This window comes from Schistocerca gregaria, chromosome 3 (assembly GCF_023897955.1).
Source record: "Schistocerca gregaria isolate iqSchGreg1 chromosome 3, iqSchGreg1.2, whole genome shotgun sequence".
NCBI classification, from domain to species: domain Eukaryota; kingdom Metazoa; phylum Arthropoda; class Insecta; order Orthoptera; family Acrididae; genus Schistocerca; species Schistocerca gregaria.
Window position 1 is genome coordinate 521,940,017 of NC_064922.1, and position 23,339 is coordinate 521,963,355.

Below are 23,339 nucleotides of genomic sequence, written 5' to 3' on the forward strand. Positions count from 1 at the left end.
TCAAATTTTGTCATTATATGCTTTTCTTGTATTCAGTACGTCTTAGAATCATATGTCTAACTTTCAACTGAGATAACATATTACAGTAAAAGAAAATACTCTTCATCTACCACGATGAAACTGTCAAGGCAATTTCAGTCATTTAAAACTCTTAATACCTTTACAAAACTACAGTCATGAAAACCATAAAATATTTGATATTTGTTTGGCTTTCTCACATTTAAAATACTGGTAAATTAATTATGTAAAAATTGACCACAATGTTATAACAACTCGTTTTATTTATTTAGCTCATCTTTTCTGTTATGAATGCCCGCTCTTTAGACAATACATTTGCGCTTGTTTCACTCGGTTGCATAAACTCGCAACATGTCGATATTATCGATAGAACATCGATATTACAAGCATCGTAAGAAGGAACAAGGAAGTTTGTTTACGTTTCATATGTACTGTTTACACGAATGACTTGCTAAACATAACTTTGATATGTATTGATAGCTTAATCAGTGTTGAACCATTTTCGTCGTTCGAATACAACATTTCTTTGAATTGTGTTTCTGTACCATTGGATTGCATGAAGAAGCTCTGCTGGGTCCTAAAACGATCCATAAGCATTAATTCTTGTTTAAATTCTCAATACCGGCAAATTAAAAATATGGTAAATACGGAAGCAGTAGAAGCGATGAAAGCCGCAAAGGCTATTGTTCCATCACTACGGGACGATGGACACAAGGGATCATCTGGGAGGATAGGTGTTGTTGGTGGCTCTCTTGAATACACGGGAGCACCATACTTCGCAGCAATCTCGGCTTTCAGAGTGGGTTGCGATCTAAGCCATGTCTTCTGCTGTAAAGAAGCAGCACCTGTTATAAAATCCTACAGGTAATAAGAGTACGTAAACATAGCAGTTTCGGATATCATTGGTTAGTTACAGTGCCTCTCGTTCAATAGGAGTGACAAATATTAATTAATAAAAGAACAGATAACAGCGTGGGGTCATTTCCCTGTCCCTGGTGGAATTAGTGGTACCTGAAGTCCCACAGCTTAAATTTGCATAGAAAAGTATAGGAAAATTCCCTCAAACGTATTCACTTGTAGGCCACATGTTACTATGTTAATTTTATTGGTAACGGGCCAGCTACTGAAACGTTAATGAGTATGAAAAGAAGTAAATTATATCTCAATTTCTGTTCATAGTTTTCTCAGCTGTGCAATAAACTTTGTGTCTTACTGCATTAACCTGCACACACAAGCTAAATAATCCCTGGCAGTCCTTTTTTCAGTATGCCTGTCTGACAGTCATCACCTCCTTTATGTTGTGAGAAACAATTTATGCTTGTCATATCGATGCCATACCATCCCAGAATTTCCATTATATAAACACTCAATAGTGTGACACAATCCAGAGAATGCAAATAAATTGCATCATCCACAAAAAACATAATCAGTTGCATTTCTGATACATGAAAATGTTTTCTATTGTAGTTCCAGGCATAAGCGTATAAGCTCTAGCCAGCACTACTTGATTCATAACACTTCATGACTCTTCTGACCTGGCTGGCATATAGGCACTTGGCAACACACAAAGCAATATATAAAACAAAATACTCAGCAATCTTGTCATTGATTAGTATTTCTGTGAGCTAACATACACATAATACCAAAAAGATGCTTTTTTTCAATAATGGAGGGATAATTACTCTGCGTATATCTTAGCAGTAGACAGGAATGTGTAGAAGATGGAAATTGTGCCGTGATCACTATGGAAAAACAGCATAGTTGCGTGTTAAGCCGGTCTTAATGGAACTGGTTTAGCTAATTTCAATCCATTAGTCTTTAATATAACAGTTCCTTTGTCCTTTGGCACAAATTTTGTTGTTTCACTCAAACGTCTATATAACAACATATAAATCCCACCTTTCATGCCTTGCAAAACACAGGTACATACTGTCTGAAAATTGTGGGTCATAGAATTTGTTAACATCCCACATCTGTTTTTGTTTTGAAAAATAAATACTTACTCAAGTTTGCACCAATCAAATTAGTGGAAGTAATTTGTTGCAGCTGATACGTAGGCACTGCCCAAACCAACCTAGTGGAAGTAATTTGTTGCAGCAGATACATAGGCACTGCCCAAACCAACCTGCACGCTGCATCCTTTTCATATTTTGAATTAAATTTAACAGTTGTTCTGAAATTATAAAAGTTTGTCAAATGAAATGCAGTTTATTGTTTTGCATGTAGTAAGTTTATTGCCATTTATCAGTCCATCTCACTACAATGTCACTTATCCTACTTAGCCAAATATTCAGTTACTTTTCATCAATTTCACAGTAAGGATGTTGATGTTATTTAGCTACTTCACCCAAAATTGTTTGAGAGTTCGTCCAGTGTCCAACTTTCACATGTGGTTGCCTATTAAAAATCAGTTTGCCACATGTTACAAATGGCTGCCATGCATGTATCAGTGTGCTAACTTCAGGCTTCTCCAGTCTCACAATTCGTCACACTTAGCTTCACAGAATTGCTTCCCAGTCACTATCACACTTCATAATACTACTTCTTATCACAAACTAAGTGTGCTTCAGAATTAAATTTTTGTGCCTGTGTCTGAGCAGCAACCTGACTACACCCTTGATCACTTTTTATTGACTGACTCCAGTCTCTCAAAAGCACCTGCTGTCGACCTGGGTTTCCCTGACTGTTGGTGTGTAACTGTAACTTCTAGAATATTAGTGATACTGCAGCCATCGTAAATTAGCTACTAATAGCACCCTTATGATTTTCACACCGAGCAGGGTGGCACAGTGGTTAGCGCATTGGACTCCAATTTCGGAAGGTGGAGGTTCAAACTCACATCCAGCCATTCTGATTTAGGTTTCCCGTGATTTCCTGAAATTGTTTCAGGCAAATGCAAGGATGGTTCCATTGAAATGTCATGGCCAATTTTCTTGCCACTCCTTCCCCTTTCTGAGCTTGTGCTCCATCTCTAATGACTTCGCTGTCAAGAGGACATAATTTCCTCCTCCTCCACTTTCACAGTCACAGAATTCCATGAAGAAAATACCAAGCAGTATTCATCTTAAGAAAGACTTACTGCAGAAGATTAGTTATCATTTCAATTTCATCCAAATCAAACAACTTCCTTTTAAGTTTTTATTCCTTGCATTTCTATACTCTTTCATGCGTTATATTTATAATTTTTCTTGTGTTGATGTTACAGCTCCTTCAAGACTGATATTGATGGGAGAGTCTGTGAAAGTTGTGATTAAAATTTGCACGGTGTTTTCTTCTTCTTCTTGGAATAGCGTGTTTAAGATGCATCTCCTTGCCTTTCTGAGATATGGTCCTTTTGTACCTCTAATACTGTCATCTTCAGTAATGTGAGAAATGTTCAGATTAGCAAATATGATATTCTCAGAAACATTGACATTGGAAATTAATAGAAAGTCAATTCTGTGGTTAGAGTGTGTTGGTACAGCCGTATCATCAAATAAGGTGGCACATGGGACCAAAAAGTATCTGCTCGGTGCTTCAGTAGGCCTAATGTCTATCTTGGTTGGTGACAACAAGGAAGGATGCTCTGCCAACCAATCCAGCCACATCATAGATTGTGAGTGATCTCTATGTGCTAGGCATAAGGTCACAACATACTGTTTACATAATTTCTTTAAAAATGTAAAAATCACAAATGAAGAGTTTGCTACTTATGGCATCTGTGAAGTATAGAATAGACAAAGTAATATCGAATTTATTTTCGTAACTAGCATTTTTTCCCGTGTATGGACATGCTGACAAAATTATTAGCTGACTGCAGAGCCCATTCTCACAACATTGTCGATCCTTTGAGGAACTTGACAAAGAGATACATTATGTTTTGCACTCTTATAGAATTCTGGATCAAGGAAATACAGGAAATAAATGCCAACACATCACGTTCAAACACTTTTACCTGTCACCCAATTTCATACCCATCTCATCCCTTGGGTTAATAGAGAAAGGGCTTTGATACAGATCAGATGTTACCATAACCTATATTTTATATTCACACTGATTGTCTTCACCATCTTGCTATCAAATTATCACCATCCAACATAACATTGACCTTGGGCCACACTACAGGTGGGTCTGTCAGCATAGCAACTTTCTTTTTTTTTTTGGGGGGGGGGGGGGGTACAACAGTGCCACACTTGAGCCCCAAATTCTTCCTTTGTGTCTGGTATGAGATTTTGTTGTATTATGTTTTTATTGGTCCTTTAGATCAGACAACATACAGAAAGTACATTTGTGGTGAGAACTGGGTGTATGATGGTAGATTATGGGAAGTGGTGTGATGGTTACATTTAAGAAGTACTGTACGTTAAAAAAAATAAAAAAAGTCAAATATAAACACCTCCAGATGTCTAGATTTCCAGTTTTAAATGGTATCCAGATAGTCACTGGTATCCGTAGATTTCTTCTTAACAAGGCAATCCCTTCAATCATCACTTTAGTCTGCAAGTTATGATTGTTGCATAAGAACAAGAGCTGACTAAGCATTGATTAATATTAGAGACCGCTTTTGGAACCATAAGGGATAGCATTAGCAGTAAATTAAGCCTTAATTCGAACATTACAAACCCATTTTTTCATGATTAAAGAACTGTGATAAGTACGTATGTTCTTAATCTAAAGCTTGGTTTAAACATCACAGTATTTCACTAGTTGTGATCTTACTGGCAGTGCTATGTCCTTCCATTCCTCCAAACTGAAAGCTGACTTTCGTAGCTATTTTTCCTTTTTTTCTTTGTTTGTTTTTTTCTCTTTTTCATTAATTAACTGGTTCATTTGCTCATTCACTGTGTTTCATGGATTCCATCATCAAGGAGCACCTTCATAGGTGTGGAATGAATCAAAGTAAAACTTAATGAAAGAAAAGCAACTCCCATAAACGTAAAAAAAAAAGAAACTTTCTTGGTAGGTTGCCATTTGTGCTTGTCAGCAGAATGGAACCTAGTAATTTAGAACAAAAGTTGCTACTTGGAGAAAAGCTTCTGCTTCCTCAGTTGTATTAAAAGTTACTAGAGAGCATGTAGTTTAACTTGAAATCCGGACAGCAGTGAAAGTTGCTATTTCTTAGTTAAGCAGCATGTTGGTCGATGTAAAAAAAGAGATTACGTAGGACTGACAAGTAAAAGTTAAACATAAATAAAGTGTACAGTAGAAGAAAAACTTCATCTCAATAATGGAAAATAAATTTTATTTGCCCTTTATTCTTAATTTTATAATGATCTAATGACACTCACAAATACGTCTAGACATTTATTGCAAGACTAAAGTATAAATTTTTGGCAATAACTGAAATCTACAACTACATCTTACTTCTTAGAATAATTTTACAAATTGATTATATGATTACAGAATGATTTTCCACTCTACAACAAGTGTGGACTGACGAGAGAGTGGACTGATGTGAAACTTCCTGGCAGATGAAAACTATGTGCCAGACTAATACTTGAACTCAGAACCTTTGCCTTTCGTGAGCAAGTTCTCTACCAGCTGAGCTACCCAAGCATGACCCACAACACATCCTCACAGATTTATATCTGCCATTACATCATCTCCTACCTACTGGCGTAAGCTGTGAGATGGGTCGTGAGTTTTGCCAGGGTAACTCAGTAGGTAGAGAGCTTTTTCACAAAACTTAAATGTCCAGAGTTCAATTCATGGTCCAACACACAGTTTTAATCTGCCATGAAGTTTCATTAGGTGATGTTCACATCAAAACCTCTTTAGGTGACTGTTTGAATTGCTGTAACTTGGTTAAATACAATGTTGCTGCACTGTATTTTGTTTTGTCAGTTTCATTTTGTTTGTATACATCTAGTTCATGCACTTACGGCATATATTCCTGAAGCATACATCATTTTCGACAACATCAAGACATATGTTTTATCTGATTAGGGATGTGTAAATGTACAACTGTCTTAAAGGAAAAGTTGTTTTCTGCAAAACGTGATGCTGAAATTGAGGTTCTGTTCTTTTATAATTACAGCCCAGATTTGATTGTCCATCCTGTGCTTGATGCTCCAGATGCACCAGATCAGGTGTTTCCATGGTTGGAACGTCTTCATGTGTTGGTTGTCGGTCCTGGATTAGGTCGTGATCCAAAAATTTTGGATTCAACAGCAAGAATTGTTGAAGTATGGCGTTCAGAGAAAAAGCCCCTTGTCGTGGATGCAGATGGCCTCTTCCTCGCTGGAAAGTACCCAGACATTCTGCGAAATTATCCTGGAATACTTGTGGTTACTCCTAATGTAGTAGAGTTCCCTCGACTGGTGAAAACATTCTGTGAGACATCTGGGTCAGAAGAAGACAAAACGGTTCAGGCAAAATGTCTGTCTCAAGAACTAGGGCAATTTTCAGCAATTCTTCAGAAGGGACAAGAAGATACCATAACTTCTAGTGAAGGATGTGTTTGGGCTGTGAAAGCTGGTGGTTCACCAAGGCGTTGTGGTGGCCAGGGAGACTTGCTGTCAGGGAGCTTAGCTACTTTCTTGTACTGGGCATCACAGACTGCACCACCAGAAAAAGCTGGTCTTGTAGCAGCATATGCTGCCTGTAAGCTAATACGTGACTGTAATTCACGTGCCTTTGCTGAGAAGGGCAGAGGAGCAATCACATCTGATATGCTCCACTACATTCCTGCTGTGTTTAACTGCTTGTTTGAAAAATGAGAGCACTTCTGTTATTACACTGGAAAAACACTTTTACACCAGAGGTCGTGTCAAATTTTCTGCATGCTTGGTGAAAAATGGTAACCCTCAGTCAGTGATAACTGAATGATATCTTTATTTACAGATTTTAAGATACCTATAAAGTTTGCTGGAGTCATTGCTACTACAGGCAACTTTGAAAGCATATAATTTGATGTGTTTGCTATGTTTTGTGTTTTTTTTTTCCTTGCTATTTTATTATTATTTGATTGACATACGACTGCTGCAGAACTTATCACAAATTCTAAAAAACAATATTACAAAGAGGACTGATTACTACTTACCGTATAGAGGACATGGTGAGTCACAGATCCCCAAAAAAAAAAAAAAAAAAAAAAAAAACTGCTATTAATGTGAGCTTTCAGCCAAAAGCCATTCTTCTAATGAACATTGTGTTACATATTATAGAATGAGTAAAAGTCATGATTTTATGTAACTGTATTATATTTCTGTGCTTACTCAGATTCCTCACTTGTACGATGATTTTATTTGGGAGGAATTTTATCTTGTATCCAATTTCATTAATAACAAGGTTGGTTTGGCATTTGATGTTTTATTGTGTTCTTCCCTTATAAAAACTGATAACTTACATGCTAAACGAATCACCAATATGCGCAGAACAGAATAATAAGCATACATATACTGGAAAAAATACAAAGGGGAAGAATCTATTAAAATGTAAGAAATTATTGTGATTACAGCCACACTGGTAACAGTGTGTAATGGATTGCAAAAGTATTGGCACTGTATAGTTTCAGTTTTGCTAGTTAAAGGAACAGAATTATTTACTGTGAGGTGCATGGTACCTTCCTAGATTTACGTATGTAACATCCTGTAAGGCCAGTATTACACAATCATATTTCTTTCACAAAGAAGTATGAATGAACATCCATAAAATTTCTTTGACAAAAATTTTTGACGTAGCACTATAAAATGATATTTCTCAGTCATTGTATGTTTTGTCAAAATTCAAGATGGCTGACAAAAACTGCTTGTTATTATGCACAGCAGTTGCTTGTACAACAATTGCACTAGGTCGTATTTGGAAGAGAAGCAGAGGACAAAAGTACTTGGGTGAAGCTGTTGCTTTTACAAGATGATTAAGGCATTCGGCAGAATTTGTTATGTGAGCTGCAAGTGGAGGATGTCAAGTCATACATAAATTACTTAAGAGTGGGTGAGAATACATTTCAGTATTTGCTTAGTAAAGTGACTCCTCATATCACAATGCAGAATGCTCACATAAGAACTGCTGTATCTGCAGGCGACAGGCTCACAGTAATTCTCCAATTTTTTGCTACAGGGCAGAGCTTACAATACAGCACTCAAATACCACAATGCACATTAACTAACATAATCCCTGAAATGTGTGAAGCAATTTATAATGCACTAAAGGACCAATATGTGAAGGTAAATAATTGTTCAATACAATTTATGTGCATTAAGGACCATTTTTATTTTTAAACAATGTAATAAATACAGTTTGTGTCCCAACAACTACAAAATTAATAGAAATGTACGAAACTGATGACACACTTTTATCTTGATGCACCTGGAGTTCAAAAGTAGACATAGTAGGATGGAGAGCTCAGATATTTTTTTATATTAAAGTGTCTCTTTCTCCTCTATTCTGGCTTTCTGAAAAGTTGCTTGAATGTATCCAGAGGTGGATGGCTGTGGCTGTGATTGTGAAATTGTGGCCTGCAGTATATCCCACCTGCCCATCAGCCAATGATTATTGCGTGCATAGTGCCCACTAGCAAAAACCTCACTCCCCATATTATCCATCTCCCACAGTTCATCTGTGATGTGGGTGGCAAAGACACTCTATCTTCCCAGGCAGGGTGGGACTGGTTTCTGCTCATATTGACCACTGCCCTCAGTGTTTTGGCACCCTCCAGAAGAACGTCTGGTGATAGTTTTCTTTTATTTGTGAAAAGCTGTTCATGTTGCTTTAGGTGTGGTTGTGGTTGTGGCTCACCTTAGGCAACTTCCATCTCATCTTCTGAAGAATATTGAGCCTCTACTTCATGCTCTAAATATAAAAATGAAAACCATTTGTTACATATTATCTCAGACATATATTAATTTTGTTTGTAGGTACCCACAAGCAGAGAAGAGTGGGAGCAAATTGCAAATGATTTTGAGGAAAAGTGGAACTATTATAACTCTATAGGAGCAATAGATGGAAAACATATTCACATCAAAAGCCCACAAGCTAGTGGCTCTCACTTTTTCAATTATAAATCCTTTAAGAGCATAATTTTGTTTGTCATGGTAGATGCTTCATACAAATTCTTGTATGTTGATGTAGGAACTAATGGACGTGTTTGTGATGCTGGGGTGTTTTCAAAAAGTGAACTGTGGGAGAGTCTCATTGACTGATCTATTCTGAACATTCCTGAAGGCAGAAAGCTAGGTAACACAAATATTACAACTCCAGAGGCACATGATGCTTTTCTTTCCTCTGCACTACAACATTATGAAGCTATACCCCATGAAGGAAATCACTAAGGAAGAAAAGTTTTTCAAATACTGGTTGTCAAATAAGGAGACTATTGGAAGCCACCATTGGCATTCTTGCCAGTCGTTTCAGGATTTTTCTTACTACTATTAATCTATGTCCAGAAAAAGTTCCTACAATAACACTAGCTGCTTGCAAACTGCATAAATTGCTAGCCAAGAGGAGAAAACACATATACATTCATCAGGAAATGGTGCTTACCATAGCAGGGAACTGCAGTTATCTTGAGTGACAAAACACTGAGTACCTACAGCAAATGGGACCAGTAGTTTTCCAAGCAGCCTCTGGACATCCAGTACATGGGAGAGCGGTTCATGCTGGGAAAGTGCCCTGCCAAGACAATCATATTTCGTAAAGTAAAATGTAAAAAAAAAAAAAAAAAAAAAAAATACACCTACCTCAAAAATTTCTTCAAAAGTGTGTGTTCCTTGTTCACTGCCACTTTCTGTATCCTCTACATTACATACAGACCACTGTGGCCTGGTCCTGGCATTTCAGTAGATGGAACTGGCACAGCTGTGGACTGTAAAGGGCCTGTGTACTGGATATACTTTTGCTTTTAAGCATCTACAATAATAATTTTAAAAAATGTAAATTTGTTGTATGTTATGTAAACATTATTGTATGTTTCAAGTATTTTAAGTGAACAAAATTATGTAAAACATTTGTATGTCATGTAAACATTACTTGCACACATAAACACACAAATTAAATAAGTGTGCTGATATGGACTTTTTCTTTCTCTTGAGAGTAGCTTGAGTGGATGCCATTAATTTTCTTTTTTATATCATCTGCTGTGCAGCCTGACCTTATTTCACAGCTAATGACCACAATTTTTTGTGAAGCTCGCTAGTCTTCCCAATCTATTTTTAAACTCAGGATGCCTCCCATTGTAAAGCGCTTCATCAGCTTCTTATTTCTGTTAATTTTGTAGTCAGTGGCACAAACCAAATAAACTTTGCAGCCATGTTTACAAACAAACTACTGGCATCTGATAGTTGCAGTGATGCTTGTATTCTGAGTGATTACATTTCACATTGCAGTGAACAGAGGACAAGTGACTTTTATGATCAGATCTATGGCAAGGTCTTAGATTTGATCATATTTCTTTGATGGAAGGTAATATTTGACAAAGTTCCCTATTGCGCCATCAAATTTCTTTGATATAAATATTTGACATGCCAATTCTGGCAAAGAAATGTGGTAGTGTAATACTGGCCTAACATAACAATTTGCATACAAGTGTGTATTTTAATTCTTTAATCATTAGTGCTATTCTCATAGACACGAACAACTTCTGAACTATCCAGTCGGAGATTGACACTTCATAGCATAGTTGGTCCACCCCCTACACTAGAAATTTAGGTGAAAATTTCATTATGACCTCCTGTTTCTTACATTTGTTTATCCATGTTAGAGCGTGTGTTCTTTTAGAACCGGTGTTACTACTGCGGCAAGGCCAATTGTACATTAGCCCTTAGTAATGTAATTTGAGGAAGATTCGACTTTATCATGAATTGTCTAAGATTTAAGAATATTTTAAGGGCAGTCGTATAACTTGTAAAGTATCCCTATCTAATTTTTCCTGCTCTCATACTTAATATAATCAGATTTGATTTAAAAACTATGATGTCAGTAACAATTCCATGGTTCCAAAATTTGTGGAGAGCAATGACTTGGTGGTAATTTCAGTTACAGAGAAGAACATTACCACAGGAAGAAGAATCGGAACATTATATAAGTTCCTTGCCAGTATTTGGTATGCTAGTTCATCCAAATGTAGAAAGAGGACTGCTTTACTAGTACACTAGAACAGGAGCTCACATCTGTAGCTGGTATTTGTTCCTAACAATGTCTGCGTGTCCTAACAAATACGATCAATATAAAGTTTTGGTCAACATTATGTAATATTAGTGAGAAGAAAACTTGGAGAAAGAACAGTTCAAGAAAATACATTCACTTTAAAAATCATAATCCACCTTTCCATGGTATTAAATCCATTGTAAAGGATACGAATTTATTGTCACAAATTAATTAACACAAGTTGATCATTAGGAATAAATAGTAGTAAATATACTGAGCTTGCACCCCCCATTACTTTTACAAATCTGCACCTTGGTAAAAACCTGAACTAAATCCAACAAAACTTGGTCTGCACGTAATTTGCGATTGTTCCAAACTGTTGTTATAGTTAATTTATGAAAAATGCCCAACAATGTCCTTTAAACAAACACTTGTGATTCACTCTCATCACCTTCAACATGTCCAGTCCCTCACTCTGCAGATCCACATCCTCAAGTCACCTCATGTCACAACATTGTTCATCAGTCCTATACTAGCTGTGCAACAGCCAAAAGAATCTAAAATACACTCTCCCAGTTAAGCTAGAGCTTATCAAGTATGTGTGCATTTGAAGATGATGATTGTGTAAACAAACTTCTTCTCATAAGAAAATCCTTCATATAGTTGCCATCTTCACATTAAAGTGCCGATATGTTGAAAAATATCCTGACCCACAACTACTTCTCCTTTGAAGGCATTACCTACAAGCAAATGCAGGGTACGTCTATGGAGATCCGCATGGCACCATCCTATGCCAACCTACTCATGGGCCATCTAGAGGAGTCCTTCCTAAAAACCCAGAATCCTAAATCCTTCACCTGGTTCACTATCCCAGTTAGGCCCAAACCACTTTGCAGTACCTTCCCCCCATCCGCAGAATTCTCCTGCTATGCAATCCCAAATTCCTGGGACCCATAAGACATATTGATAATCTTGCCCTGCAGGCACTTTAGCAACATGCACAACGCCACCTTGAAAAGCTCTGCATCCTGGTCACTTCCTACTCCCGCCTTGGAGTTCCACTGTCCACCACCTATACAACAACTACAACAACCTCCAAATCTCTCCCAAGTCCCCTCATAGCTGACAAACCCTGTTTCACAGACCTACTACACTTACCACACCTTCCAAAACTTCCTCCCACCACCACACAGAATCCAGAACCTAAACAGATGTGCAACACAGTCACAAACCTTTCCTCCAGAAGCCTTAGCCCCCACAGAAATATCAGTCCTTTCCAAAGGCCTCACCATTTGCCCCACTCCCAAATTCAGTCATGTAGGACTTGGTAAAGACCTTCTCCCAGTCCCTACAGTGGAAACACCTTTTTTCCACCAACCCTACCAGACTCAACCAAAGATCAATATTGGACCTTGCCTAACAGAAATTCTTCCAATCCGTATGTGGCATACAGCAAACCAGTGCTTAACAGTAGTGGTTAAAAACCGTCTTGGTAGCAATTTTAGTTGTTTCTTTTTATTATTTCTCAACAATGCATTTGGTTGTGCAGACTAGAACAAGAACATTAAAAACACAGGACTGTAATTTCAGATAAAGAGGCTGCCCATGTAACACTCAATAGTGCGCCGTTCGGAGCTAGAACTTCTAGCAAGAAAACTTTTTTTTTATATAAAATACAAGTGAAATTATTAGGCTTAAAAAATACACACCAACGTGGAAGATGGACATTATGCGGGTAAACTCTCCCCCCCCCCCCCCCCCCCCCAACCTCCCTCCTAACTTTATTTTCTTTTCTTTTTAGCTATATTGAAATGTGTAAAATGCATCATCATTTAAAGCGACAAACCTGCAAGTACCCTATTTGAGTCAAGAATACCCTAATGGCTTGGCTAAGAAGACAACATAAGATCAGAGAGGGCCAGGGTGCATATTTAGGCAGAATGGCAGAATTAAATATGTGCCCTGTTCCTGTCTGATCTTATGTCATCTTCTTAGCCCTTAGCCCTAGTCCTACGTGGTACGGTCCCATACACTTGAGCAGTATTCTAGAACCAGTCACTCAAGTGATTTGTAAGCAGTCTTTTGTAGATTGATTGCACTTCTACACTATTCTATCAAAAAACTGAAGTGTATACCAGCTGCTGTACCCACAACTGAACCTTCTTCCAAGAACTGTGCATGATTTTTTTGTGTGAGGCATCTACAAAAGAGTTTAGTTAGAAGAGAGGGTAACTCAGCAGCAAATTCAGTATAGAATTTGACAGGGATTCCATTGTGCCCTGAAACTTTGTTCAATTTTAACAATTTCAGCTGTTTTCCAATACCACTAATACTTGTTTCACTCATCTTTTCAGCGGCACAAGGATTAAATTGAGACATTTCTCCTGGGTTTTCTTTTGTAAAGAATCATACCCTCAGTTTCAGTTCCTGTCTTATTAACTAGGCTTTGGACATTAACTTTGTTCCCACTACCATCCTTTACAACTAGAATTTCTTCGGGTTCTGTGAAATATCACTTGACAATAGTGTGCTACAGCAGTTACTCAAGGCATCACACATTGCTCTCTTGAGAGCCAAATGAATTTCATTCAGTATCTAAAATGATGGAAATCCAGGATGGAATGTAAATGCAACTCTCATACATATGACCACAGTCTCTGGCATCTGGAACCAGACTCAAAAACATTTGATATTTCTGAAAAAAATTTCTTTAGATTTTTGCTTCATCTCAACACAAACAAGATCTTCAACTTCAAATTCTACAAGTTTTATTTTTTCACTGCATCCACAATGTGACCATCTCTAGGAGGAAACTGAACTTTTTCAGGTAGCGAATTTGTCACTTGCTCCCTCTTCATTACTTTGTACAGCACAACTCATGCTCTCAGTTACTTCATTGTTGATGACCTCCTTCATACATATTTCCACAGTGTTACTAGTTACTCAGTAAGACAAATACATTGTCTGCCTCTATAGCATAGCGGTAGCATTACCGCCTATCATGCAGGGGGCCCGGGTTCGATTCCCGGCAGGGGACTGGGTGTTGTGTGTCCTTCATCATCATCTTCATCATTGACTCGCAAGTTGCCGATGTGGTGTCACCTAAAAAGGACTTTTAATACAGTGGACGAACTCCCCCGAATGGGGCCTCCTAGCCAACAATGCCATACAATCAGATTGTTTCATTTCAAATACATTATGCTTCCACTCATTGGTCTTATCTCCCTTGTTCCCACATTCTCTAAGTAAAGTGAATACCACTGTCTGACAGGACTGCTGTAGGCCATCCAACTTTAAAAATAAAAAGACAATCATTTTCACTCAGCTTCTCTTCTATATGGTTGGTAGTAATCTATCATAATCATAATGTTGTTATTATTATATCCTGGACTTTCAATTGTTATATATTTTTAATTATTTTTTGTAGCAGGCAGTCCACCAATACAAAATCCAAAAATCTTTTGGCCAAATACTTGTCATTAACCACTTAAGCCTTTTGGTAATTCCCACAGCACCACACTCATCTATTTATTTTCTTTATTTTGCTGTTAAAGTTTTCTCTTTTCTTATAATAATGATAATGATAATAATAATAATAATAATAATAATAATAATAATAATAATAACAATAGGCCTCCGGTATGTTCTGCAGGTCGTAAAAGGCGACGAAAAGAACAAACCACTAATAGGGCTAACCCCCCTTTTAGTGTGATTAGTTGGTTCAGGACAGAACTAATGAAGCCTCGGGCAAGCGCTCTCATGGTCGGGGACGACGCTTGAACCCTATGCCCGTCCACATTGGTAACGACATTGCTAGCCACACGGAAAATGATTTAAATCCAAATAGAGCTTTTTTGCAGGACATGCTTCCTGCAACCACCCTAGAAGGAAAACAAAGACAGAGGATGAGATGGTCTGATGAAGTTAATTGACACCTCATGTTCTGTTATTACCAAGCAACAAACTTAGGAACCAACACAACTGGATACAGATCACAAGTATACACAACATTCATTACCAGATACCCAGAATTAAAATTTTTAACAGAACAACGACTAGCTGATCAGATCCATGTAATAATAAAAAATAACAGGATACCCCAGTCAGAATTAGAAAACATCAAGCAACAAGTACAACAAATACTGGAACAAAATAATGTGCAATCAGAAGAAGAAGAAAATACAGTAATGGACTCAAACATCCCAGAGCAAACAAACCGAAAACAACACGCATGAATTAAACAATCAGAGGAAAATGAAATCTTAAGACAGCCACCAGAAAAAGCACAAATAGAACACGAAGTGACACACATGTTAGATATAGAAGAAAAATTACAGCTGACATATAGAGAATACAAAGACACAAATACAGACATTACACCTTTCTTGCATAGACCACCAAACAACCCACAAGTCGAAACAACTATCAACACAATCATACACAACAAAATAAATGAAAATACAACTGTGGAAGAGTTACAACTACTGGTTTATATAGGAACACTCACTACATTAAATATACACACTAGGCAGAGATCAGAACTAACCAACACACAGAAGAAACCCACAAAACCATCATGGCAACGCAGGCTACAGATCAGAATAGAAAAACCTAGAAAAGACATGGGACAACTAACACAATTTATAAGAAATGAAATATCAGACAAAAAACGAAAAAGATTAGGTAAAATCTCACAACAAGAAGCAATAGGCCAATTAGATGAAAAGAAGCAAAAATTACAAGCAATGGTCAAACGACTTAGAAGATACAAAAAAAAGTGAAAATAGAAGGAAACAAAACCAAACATGCAACACAAACCAAAAGAGATTTTACCAGACAATAGATGACACACACATTAAAATAGACAATCCAAACATAACAGGCATGGAACACTTCTGGAGCAACATATGGTCAAACCCGGTACAACATAACAGACATGCACGGTGGATACAAGCAGAAACAGACACATACAAGATGATACCACAAATGCCTGAAGTGGTAATTTTGCAACATGAAGTCACCGGAGCAATTAATTCTACGCACAATTGGAAAGCCCCTGGAAAAGATAAAATAGCAAATTTCTGGCTAAAGAAGTTCACCTCAACACATTCACATCTAACTAAATTATTTAACAGTTACATTGCAGACCCATACACATTCCCTGATACACTTACACATGGAATAACCTATCTGAAGCCTAAAGATCAAGCAGACACAGCAAACCCAGCTAAATATCGCCCCATAACATGCCTACCAACAATATGCAAAACATTAACTTCAGTCATTACACAGAAATTAATGACACATACAACACAGAACAAAATTGTAAATGAAGAACAAAAAGGCTGTTGCAAAGGAGCACAAGGATGTAAAGAGCAACTGATAATAGATGCGTAAGTGACATATCAAGCTAAAACTAAACAAAGGTTGCTACACTACGCATACATTGATTACCAAAAAGCTTTTGATAGTGTACCCCATACATGGTCACTACAAATATTGGAAATATACAAAGTAGATCCTAAATTGATACAGTTCCTAAACATAGTAATGAAAAATTGGAAAATCACACTTAATATCCAAACAAATTCAAATAATATCACATCACAGCCAATACAGATTAAGTGTGGAATATACCAAGGAGACTCAATGAGTCCTTTCTGGTTCTGCCTTGCTCTGAACCCACTATCAACATGCTAAACAATACAAATTGTGGATACAATATTACTGGAACATACCAACACAAAATCACACGTTTGCTATACATGGATGATCTAAAACTACTGGCAGCAACAAATCAACAACTCAACCAATTACTAAAGATAACAGAAGTATTCAGCAATGACATAAATATGGCTTTTGGAACAGACAAATGTAAGAAAAATAGCATAGTTAAGGAAAAACACACTAAACAGGAAGATTACATATTGGATAACCACAGCAACTGCATAGAAGCGATGGAAAAAAACAGATGCCTATAAATATCTAGGATACAAAAAAAAATAGGAATAGATAGTACAAATATTAAAGAAGAACTAAAAGAAAAATATAGACAAAGACTAACAAAAATACTGAAAACAGAACTGACAGCAAAAAACAAGACAAAAGCTATAAATACTTATGCTGTACCAATATTGACCTACTCATTTGGAATTGTGAAATGGAGTAACACAGACCTAGAGGCACTCAATACACTTACACAATCACAATGCCACAAATATAGAATACATCACATACATTCAGCAACAGAAAGATTTACATCAAGCAGAAAGGAAGAAGGAAGGGGATTTATCAGCATAAAAAACCTACATTATGGACAGATAGGCAATTTAAGAAAATTCTTTATAGAACGAGCAGAAACTAGCAAAATACACAAAGCAATCAGTCATATAAATACATCAGCTACACCACTGCAATTTCATAACCACTCCTACAACCCTTTAGATCACATAAAGTCAACAGATACAAAGAAAGTAAATTGGAAAAAGAAAACACTACATGACAAGCACCCGTATCATCTAACATAGCCACACATCAATCAAGATGCATCCAACACATGGTTAACAAAAGGCAAAATATACAGTGAGATGGAAGGATTCATGATTGCAATACAGGATCAAACAATAAACACCAGATATTACCGCAAGCGTATTATTAAAGATCCCAATACCGCAACAGATAAATACAGACTTTGCAAACAACAAATAGAAACAGTAGATCACATCACAAGCGGATGTACAATACTAGCAAATACAGAATACCCCAGAAGACATGTCAATTTAGCAAAAATAATACATCAACAACTTGCCATACGACATAAACTAATAAAACAACATGTTCCCACATACAAGTATGCACCACAAAATGTACTGGAGAATGATGAATACAAATTATACTGGAACAGAACCATTATAACAGATAAGACAACACCACATAACAAACCTGACATCATACTCACCAATAAAAAGAAGAAATTAACACAACTAATCGAAATATCCATACCCAATACAACAAATATACAGAAGAAAACAGGAAAAAAATTGAAAAATACATCCAACTGGCTGAGGAAGTCAAGGACATGTGGCATCAGGATAAAGTTGACATTATACCAATTATACTATCAACTACAGGAGTCATACCACACAATATCCACCAGTACATCAACGCAATACAGCTACATCCAAACTTATATACACAACTACAGAAATCTGTAATTATTGATATATGTTCAATTACCCGAAAGTTCCTAAATGCAATGTAACATATACCGTACCGTTAAAAGGAAGTGTTGCTTGATCAAGGTCCGCATCACTTTCCATTTTTAACCAGACATAACGTCTGAGAAAGGAAAATAATAATAATAATAATAATAATAATAATAATCTATTTAACATTAAATAATTCATTGCATGTGTATAAAAACAGGATACAATTCTTGATACACAGCACAATAACACATTCTTTTGAATACGACATTGGTAAACAAAATGATTAAATTACAATTAAAAATGGTTTTGCTTAACACTAATTGCATGTTTTTTCGAAGTACTGCTTATTCTGCATGTAGGTGTGGTATTATTCTAATGTGTAAAATGGACTTTGTAACAGAAATTTCTTTAGCTGAAATTTAAGCTTCATTTTGGGTAGGGTCATAGCTTTACTAGGCAGTGTGTTGGCTAACTTTAAACCTGCATATTGTGGACCCTTTTCATAGAGCGCTATTCTGTGGCTACTGATGTAAAATTTTTCTTTATTTCTGGTACTGTACTGAGACAAATCAGAACAAATGTTGGGTTGCAGTCTTTTAACAGGTAATATCACTTTTAGAATGTATGTGTTTACTACAGTTAGTACACCAGTTTCTCTAAACATTTTCTCGATCTTACATGCTCATAGCTTAAATGAGTTTAATCCATCAAAATATCTACACACTTTTCAAGCCAACAAATTTTTCAATTTTGTGATTTCTCTTGTAGTCTTCTAAATAAAATTCCCTGGTGCACTCTGTAGAACTTTTTTACTTTTTCTTAATCTGAGATTTATTAGCCACCATTACATCTTCTGATGATTGCATTGTTAGCTGCTCCAGACAGAAGATGTGCTTTGCTGCTGCAGCGTGATTTTTACTTAGATAAACTGACACTGCAGTATTCATCTTAGGTACACCAATGTAGAAGTTGTTACAACATCAGCTAATCATAACATGTAAGCTTTCACAGCCGACGTCTTCATTAATTAAATTTATTTGTAAAAGCTGACGTCAGAATTTTCCTTTGTGTGAGATTGCATGTACCAGATTGATGAGCTGATTTGAAACTCTACATTTAGATATTGTACTATTCACCCCACTTCTGTGTAATATTTCATTGATTGTATCAATATTGGTTTGTATTGCAATATATTGTGAAGTTTTCAACATTTGTGAGTGCTGTGATGAACTCACACATTTATTGTCAATTGTAATGTTGAACTTTTTGCGCTCTTTTAAAATTTTTGAGAATAGTAAGCCTGTCCCTGTTCAGGATAACCATTTTCTAATTTCAATGTATAATTACATAAGCAACAGTTTACTTTTGAGAATTTTCAGACACTTATGGAAAATTGCGTAAAATGGCATACTTTTGTTTGTATAAAACTTTCATCATTATTTTGATTATGCACATATTTCTAAAACCTCAGAAGATATGTGCTCAAAAATAATTAGAAATCATTAAAACATAAAACTGCATCATTAAGAAAAAATAAGAAAAGAAACTATGCCAATACACCATTGTACTATAATTATAAAATGACACTGTTTGCAGTTTGCAGAAAAAATTTGAATGCACTAAGCAAAAACCACTTGAACGTGTAATATATATTCTTGCATATGTTTCTATGGTTTAGAAAGATCTCACATAAAATCCTTAACCCTTGCTGTGACATCAGCTTACTAACTATGAGTGCACATCTTATGTGTAGTACACTTAATCCATGGTTCCCCTGGCCTTGAATGGAAAGCTATATCATTTCAGTATATACAAAAACACACATCTTCAATTGTACTGATATTTTATTTATAGGCATCTGCAATGCTTAACTTAATTCTTTTCTGAGCTTGTCTAGATGTCTAATGTTTCTCACATAATTTTTTTTCTGGTGCACTTTCTCTTCTGCCTGATTTTGGGATCGGTGTTCAGAAAGCCTGAAGAAATCTGAGTTGTTTTGTGTTTCCTTGATGAGCATAAGTCTTCTGAAGGAAATGGAAACATTTTGTCAACTGATATGTTGAGTGTGTTAGGGCTATCTCTTTTAGGACTTTGAAAGCTGGTTGTGGAAACAATATCCTTTTCGGATAGCAAAACATCCCAAAACATGTATGAACACCCACAAAATTTCTGCTCTTGACATTCATTATTGCATCTAGCTGTAGGTGAATTTTGTCCAGACTGTGCAGCCTTAGACCTGTTGGTCTAAGAGCAAACAGATGTTCCTCAGTAGCATCCACATTTAATTGCCAAAGATCTGCCTTAGCAAATCCACTGTTAGCATTAGCCATACATGGTGCTTTACCATATATGTTAGCAAAGAACTCACTTATTTGCCACTGGGTAACTATTTGTTTTCAGGGACTTTGAAACTTCTTCATTGTAATAGGTCTTCATGAGCCCAAAAAATGGACATGCCTAATATTTGAAGTCAGTGAGGACATATGGGCAGTATGCAAAATAGAAAAATTCCGGTTTCTTTGGCACATTTCAGCACCTCAACGTGTTTTTGACTTGAGTGGCCATCAACAATGAGCAATGCTTTATCCTCTTTGTTTGCCTTAACAAAAGTAATAAATGATGAAGTCATGTGAGAAAAATTTTCCAGTTATCCAGCACTATATGTGGAGTTCCCATAGGTGCCCCACCAGTTAATTCCTTTCTCCAATTTTTCCTGAGGAAGATTAAAGCTGGAGGTACAAAGTTACCTATAGGATTCATAGACACAACCATCATAAATTTCAACACCCTTTCAGTGCTTTTAAATGCCCCCACCTGCTTTTTTCCCATATAGCAAATTGTGTGAGGGTTGTGTGCAGTCTAAAATGCAGATTCACCCATATTATGAACATGTGTAAGTGATATTCCTCCTTTATTGAGGATATTTTCATATACCAGCTAAAATTTGTCAATTTAGTCTTTATTGAATCCCATCACATGAGCCAAAGAGTAGCTCCCTGCTTCCTTAACAATAAGTCAGGACAGAATGGCTAAGATCCTTTCAACCAGTCCTAGCTTGCCATTTTCATTCACTTATTAAATCTGTGAGGTACAGTATTTTGTTCTGCAACCTGGTAAGTTAGTTTCATACCAAATAGATGAGACTCAAGCAGCTTTAAATTACTTCCATAATTTCTGCTAATATAGATCAAAACCTGCCTAATCCTTTGTTATCAGTCAAATGATTAACAACTGTTGTGAAACAATGTGTTGGAAGAGTTCTTGAGAGTCATGTAGTACTGGTGCAAAAGGTACCTCTAGTACTATTCTCTCCTGTGGATTATGTTTCTTCTGCAGGAAAATGACCCTCTTACTGCAATTGGTGTGTCAGTGGTAGATCTAGGCATCCTGTGCAGGGCAGACAGTGACCAGGGAAGACGCAGGGTGTTATACTGATCACCGTAATGAACAAGCTCGAGATGCTGTCTGTCACTGAAACTGAAACTGTGCCAGTGAGACTCACTTCGTCTGTTTTGAGGAAACCTGAACCTCTCACAGAAGAACCCCAAAAGTGCCCCACTTGTGACAGAATACTTCCCGGGACTGGATCAGACCTTGAATGTGGCTCTGCAGCAGGGATACGACTTCCTAAAATCCTGCCCCGAAATGAGATCCATCCTTCATGAAATCCTCCCCACTCCACCAAGAGTGTCTTTCCGCCGTCCATCTAACCTTCGTAACCTCTTGGTTCATCCCTATGAAATCCCCAAATCACCTTCCCTACCCTCTGGCTCCTACCCTTGCAACCGCCCCCGGTGTAAAACCTGTCCTATGCACCCTACCACCAACACCTACTCCAGTCCTGTAACCCGGAAGGTGTACACGATCAAAGGGAGAGCCACGTGTGAAAGCACTCACGTGATTTACCAACTGACCTGCCTGCACTGTGACGCTTTCTATGTGGTAATGACCAGCAACAAACTGTCCATTCGCATGAATGGACACAGGCAGACAGTGTTTGTTGGTAATGAGGATCACCCTGTGGCTAAACATGCCTTGATGCACGGCCAGCACATCTTGGCACAGTGTTACACCGTCCGAGTTATCTGGATACTTCCCACCAACACCAACCTATCTGAACTCCGGAGATGGGAACTCGCCCTTCAGTATATCCTCTCTTCTCGATATCCGCCAGGCCTCAACCTCCGCTAATTTCAAGTTGCTGCCGCTCATACCTCACCTGTCTTTCAACAACTTCTTTGCTTCTGTACTTCCGCCTCGACCGACATCTCTGCCCTTACTCTTTGCCTTTAAATATGTCTGCTTGTGTCTGTGTATGTGCGGATGGATATGTGTGTGTGTGTGTGTGTGTGTGTGTGTGTGTGTGTGTGTGTGTGTGTGTGTGTGAGTGTACACCTGTCCTTTTTTTCCCCTAAGGGAAGTCTTTCCGCTCCCGGGATTGGAATGACTCCTTACCCTCTCCCTTAAAACCCACATCCTTTCGTCTTTCCCTCTCCTTCCTGAAGAAGCAACCATCGGTTGCGAAAGCTAGTAATTCTGTGTGTGTGTTTGTGTGTTTTGTTCATGTGCCTGTCTGCCGGCGCTTTCCCGCTTGGTAAGTCTTGGAATCTTTGTATATATATATATATATATACACACACAGTAGAACAGTTCATAATGGGAGGGAAACTCCATGGTATACAGTCACTATATAGAGAAACATCTAAAGAAACACAGACTAGTACATAATACATGTATAACAAAGTATAGGACTACACGTAGAGAGATGCTGAATAACTTGCTGCATGAAACCTTCAGTGATTACAATAGCAGAATACTGTCAAATGATCTTTCACAAAACCCAAAGAAATTCTAGTCATATGCAAAGACTGTTAGTGACACCAAAGTTAGTGTACAGTCCCTAGCAAATGAGACAGGAACTGAAACTGAGAGTAGCAAAGTAAAAGCTGAAATGCTCTATTGTGTTTTTCAGTGTTAATTTACAAAGGAAAACCCAGGAGACTTGCTCCAATTTAATCTCCATAATGCTGAAAAGATGAGTAAACTAAG

The 23,339-nt window shown here is 37.2% G+C and overlaps 1 protein-coding gene across 1 annotated transcript; it reads left to right on the forward strand.

Moving 5' to 3' along the window:
- The first annotated feature begins 407 nt into the window (after positions 1 to 407).
- On the forward strand, positions 408 to 7,815 carry LOC126355211 (ATP-dependent (S)-NAD(P)H-hydrate dehydratase). Its single transcript, XM_050005458.1, has 2 exons — positions 408 to 882; positions 6,035 to 7,815. The coding sequence occupies exons 1-2, from the start codon at positions 575 to 577 to the stop codon at positions 6,714 to 6,716; spliced, it is 990 nt and encodes a 329-aa protein (XP_049861415.1). The 5' UTR covers positions 408 to 574; the 3' UTR covers positions 6,717 to 7,815.
- Positions 7,816 to 23,339: the final 15,524 nt, after the last annotated feature.

Bases quoted from the DNA above. Each gene is read 5' to 3' on its own strand.
- LOC126355211 (XM_050005458.1), top strand. From the start codon at position 575: ATGAAGAAGCTCTGCTGGGTCCTAAAACGATCCATAAGCATTAATTCT. The intron at 883-6,034 runs GTAATAAGAGTA...TTATAATTACAG, and splicing joins CCTGTTATAAAATCCTACAG to CCCAGATTTGATTGTCCATC.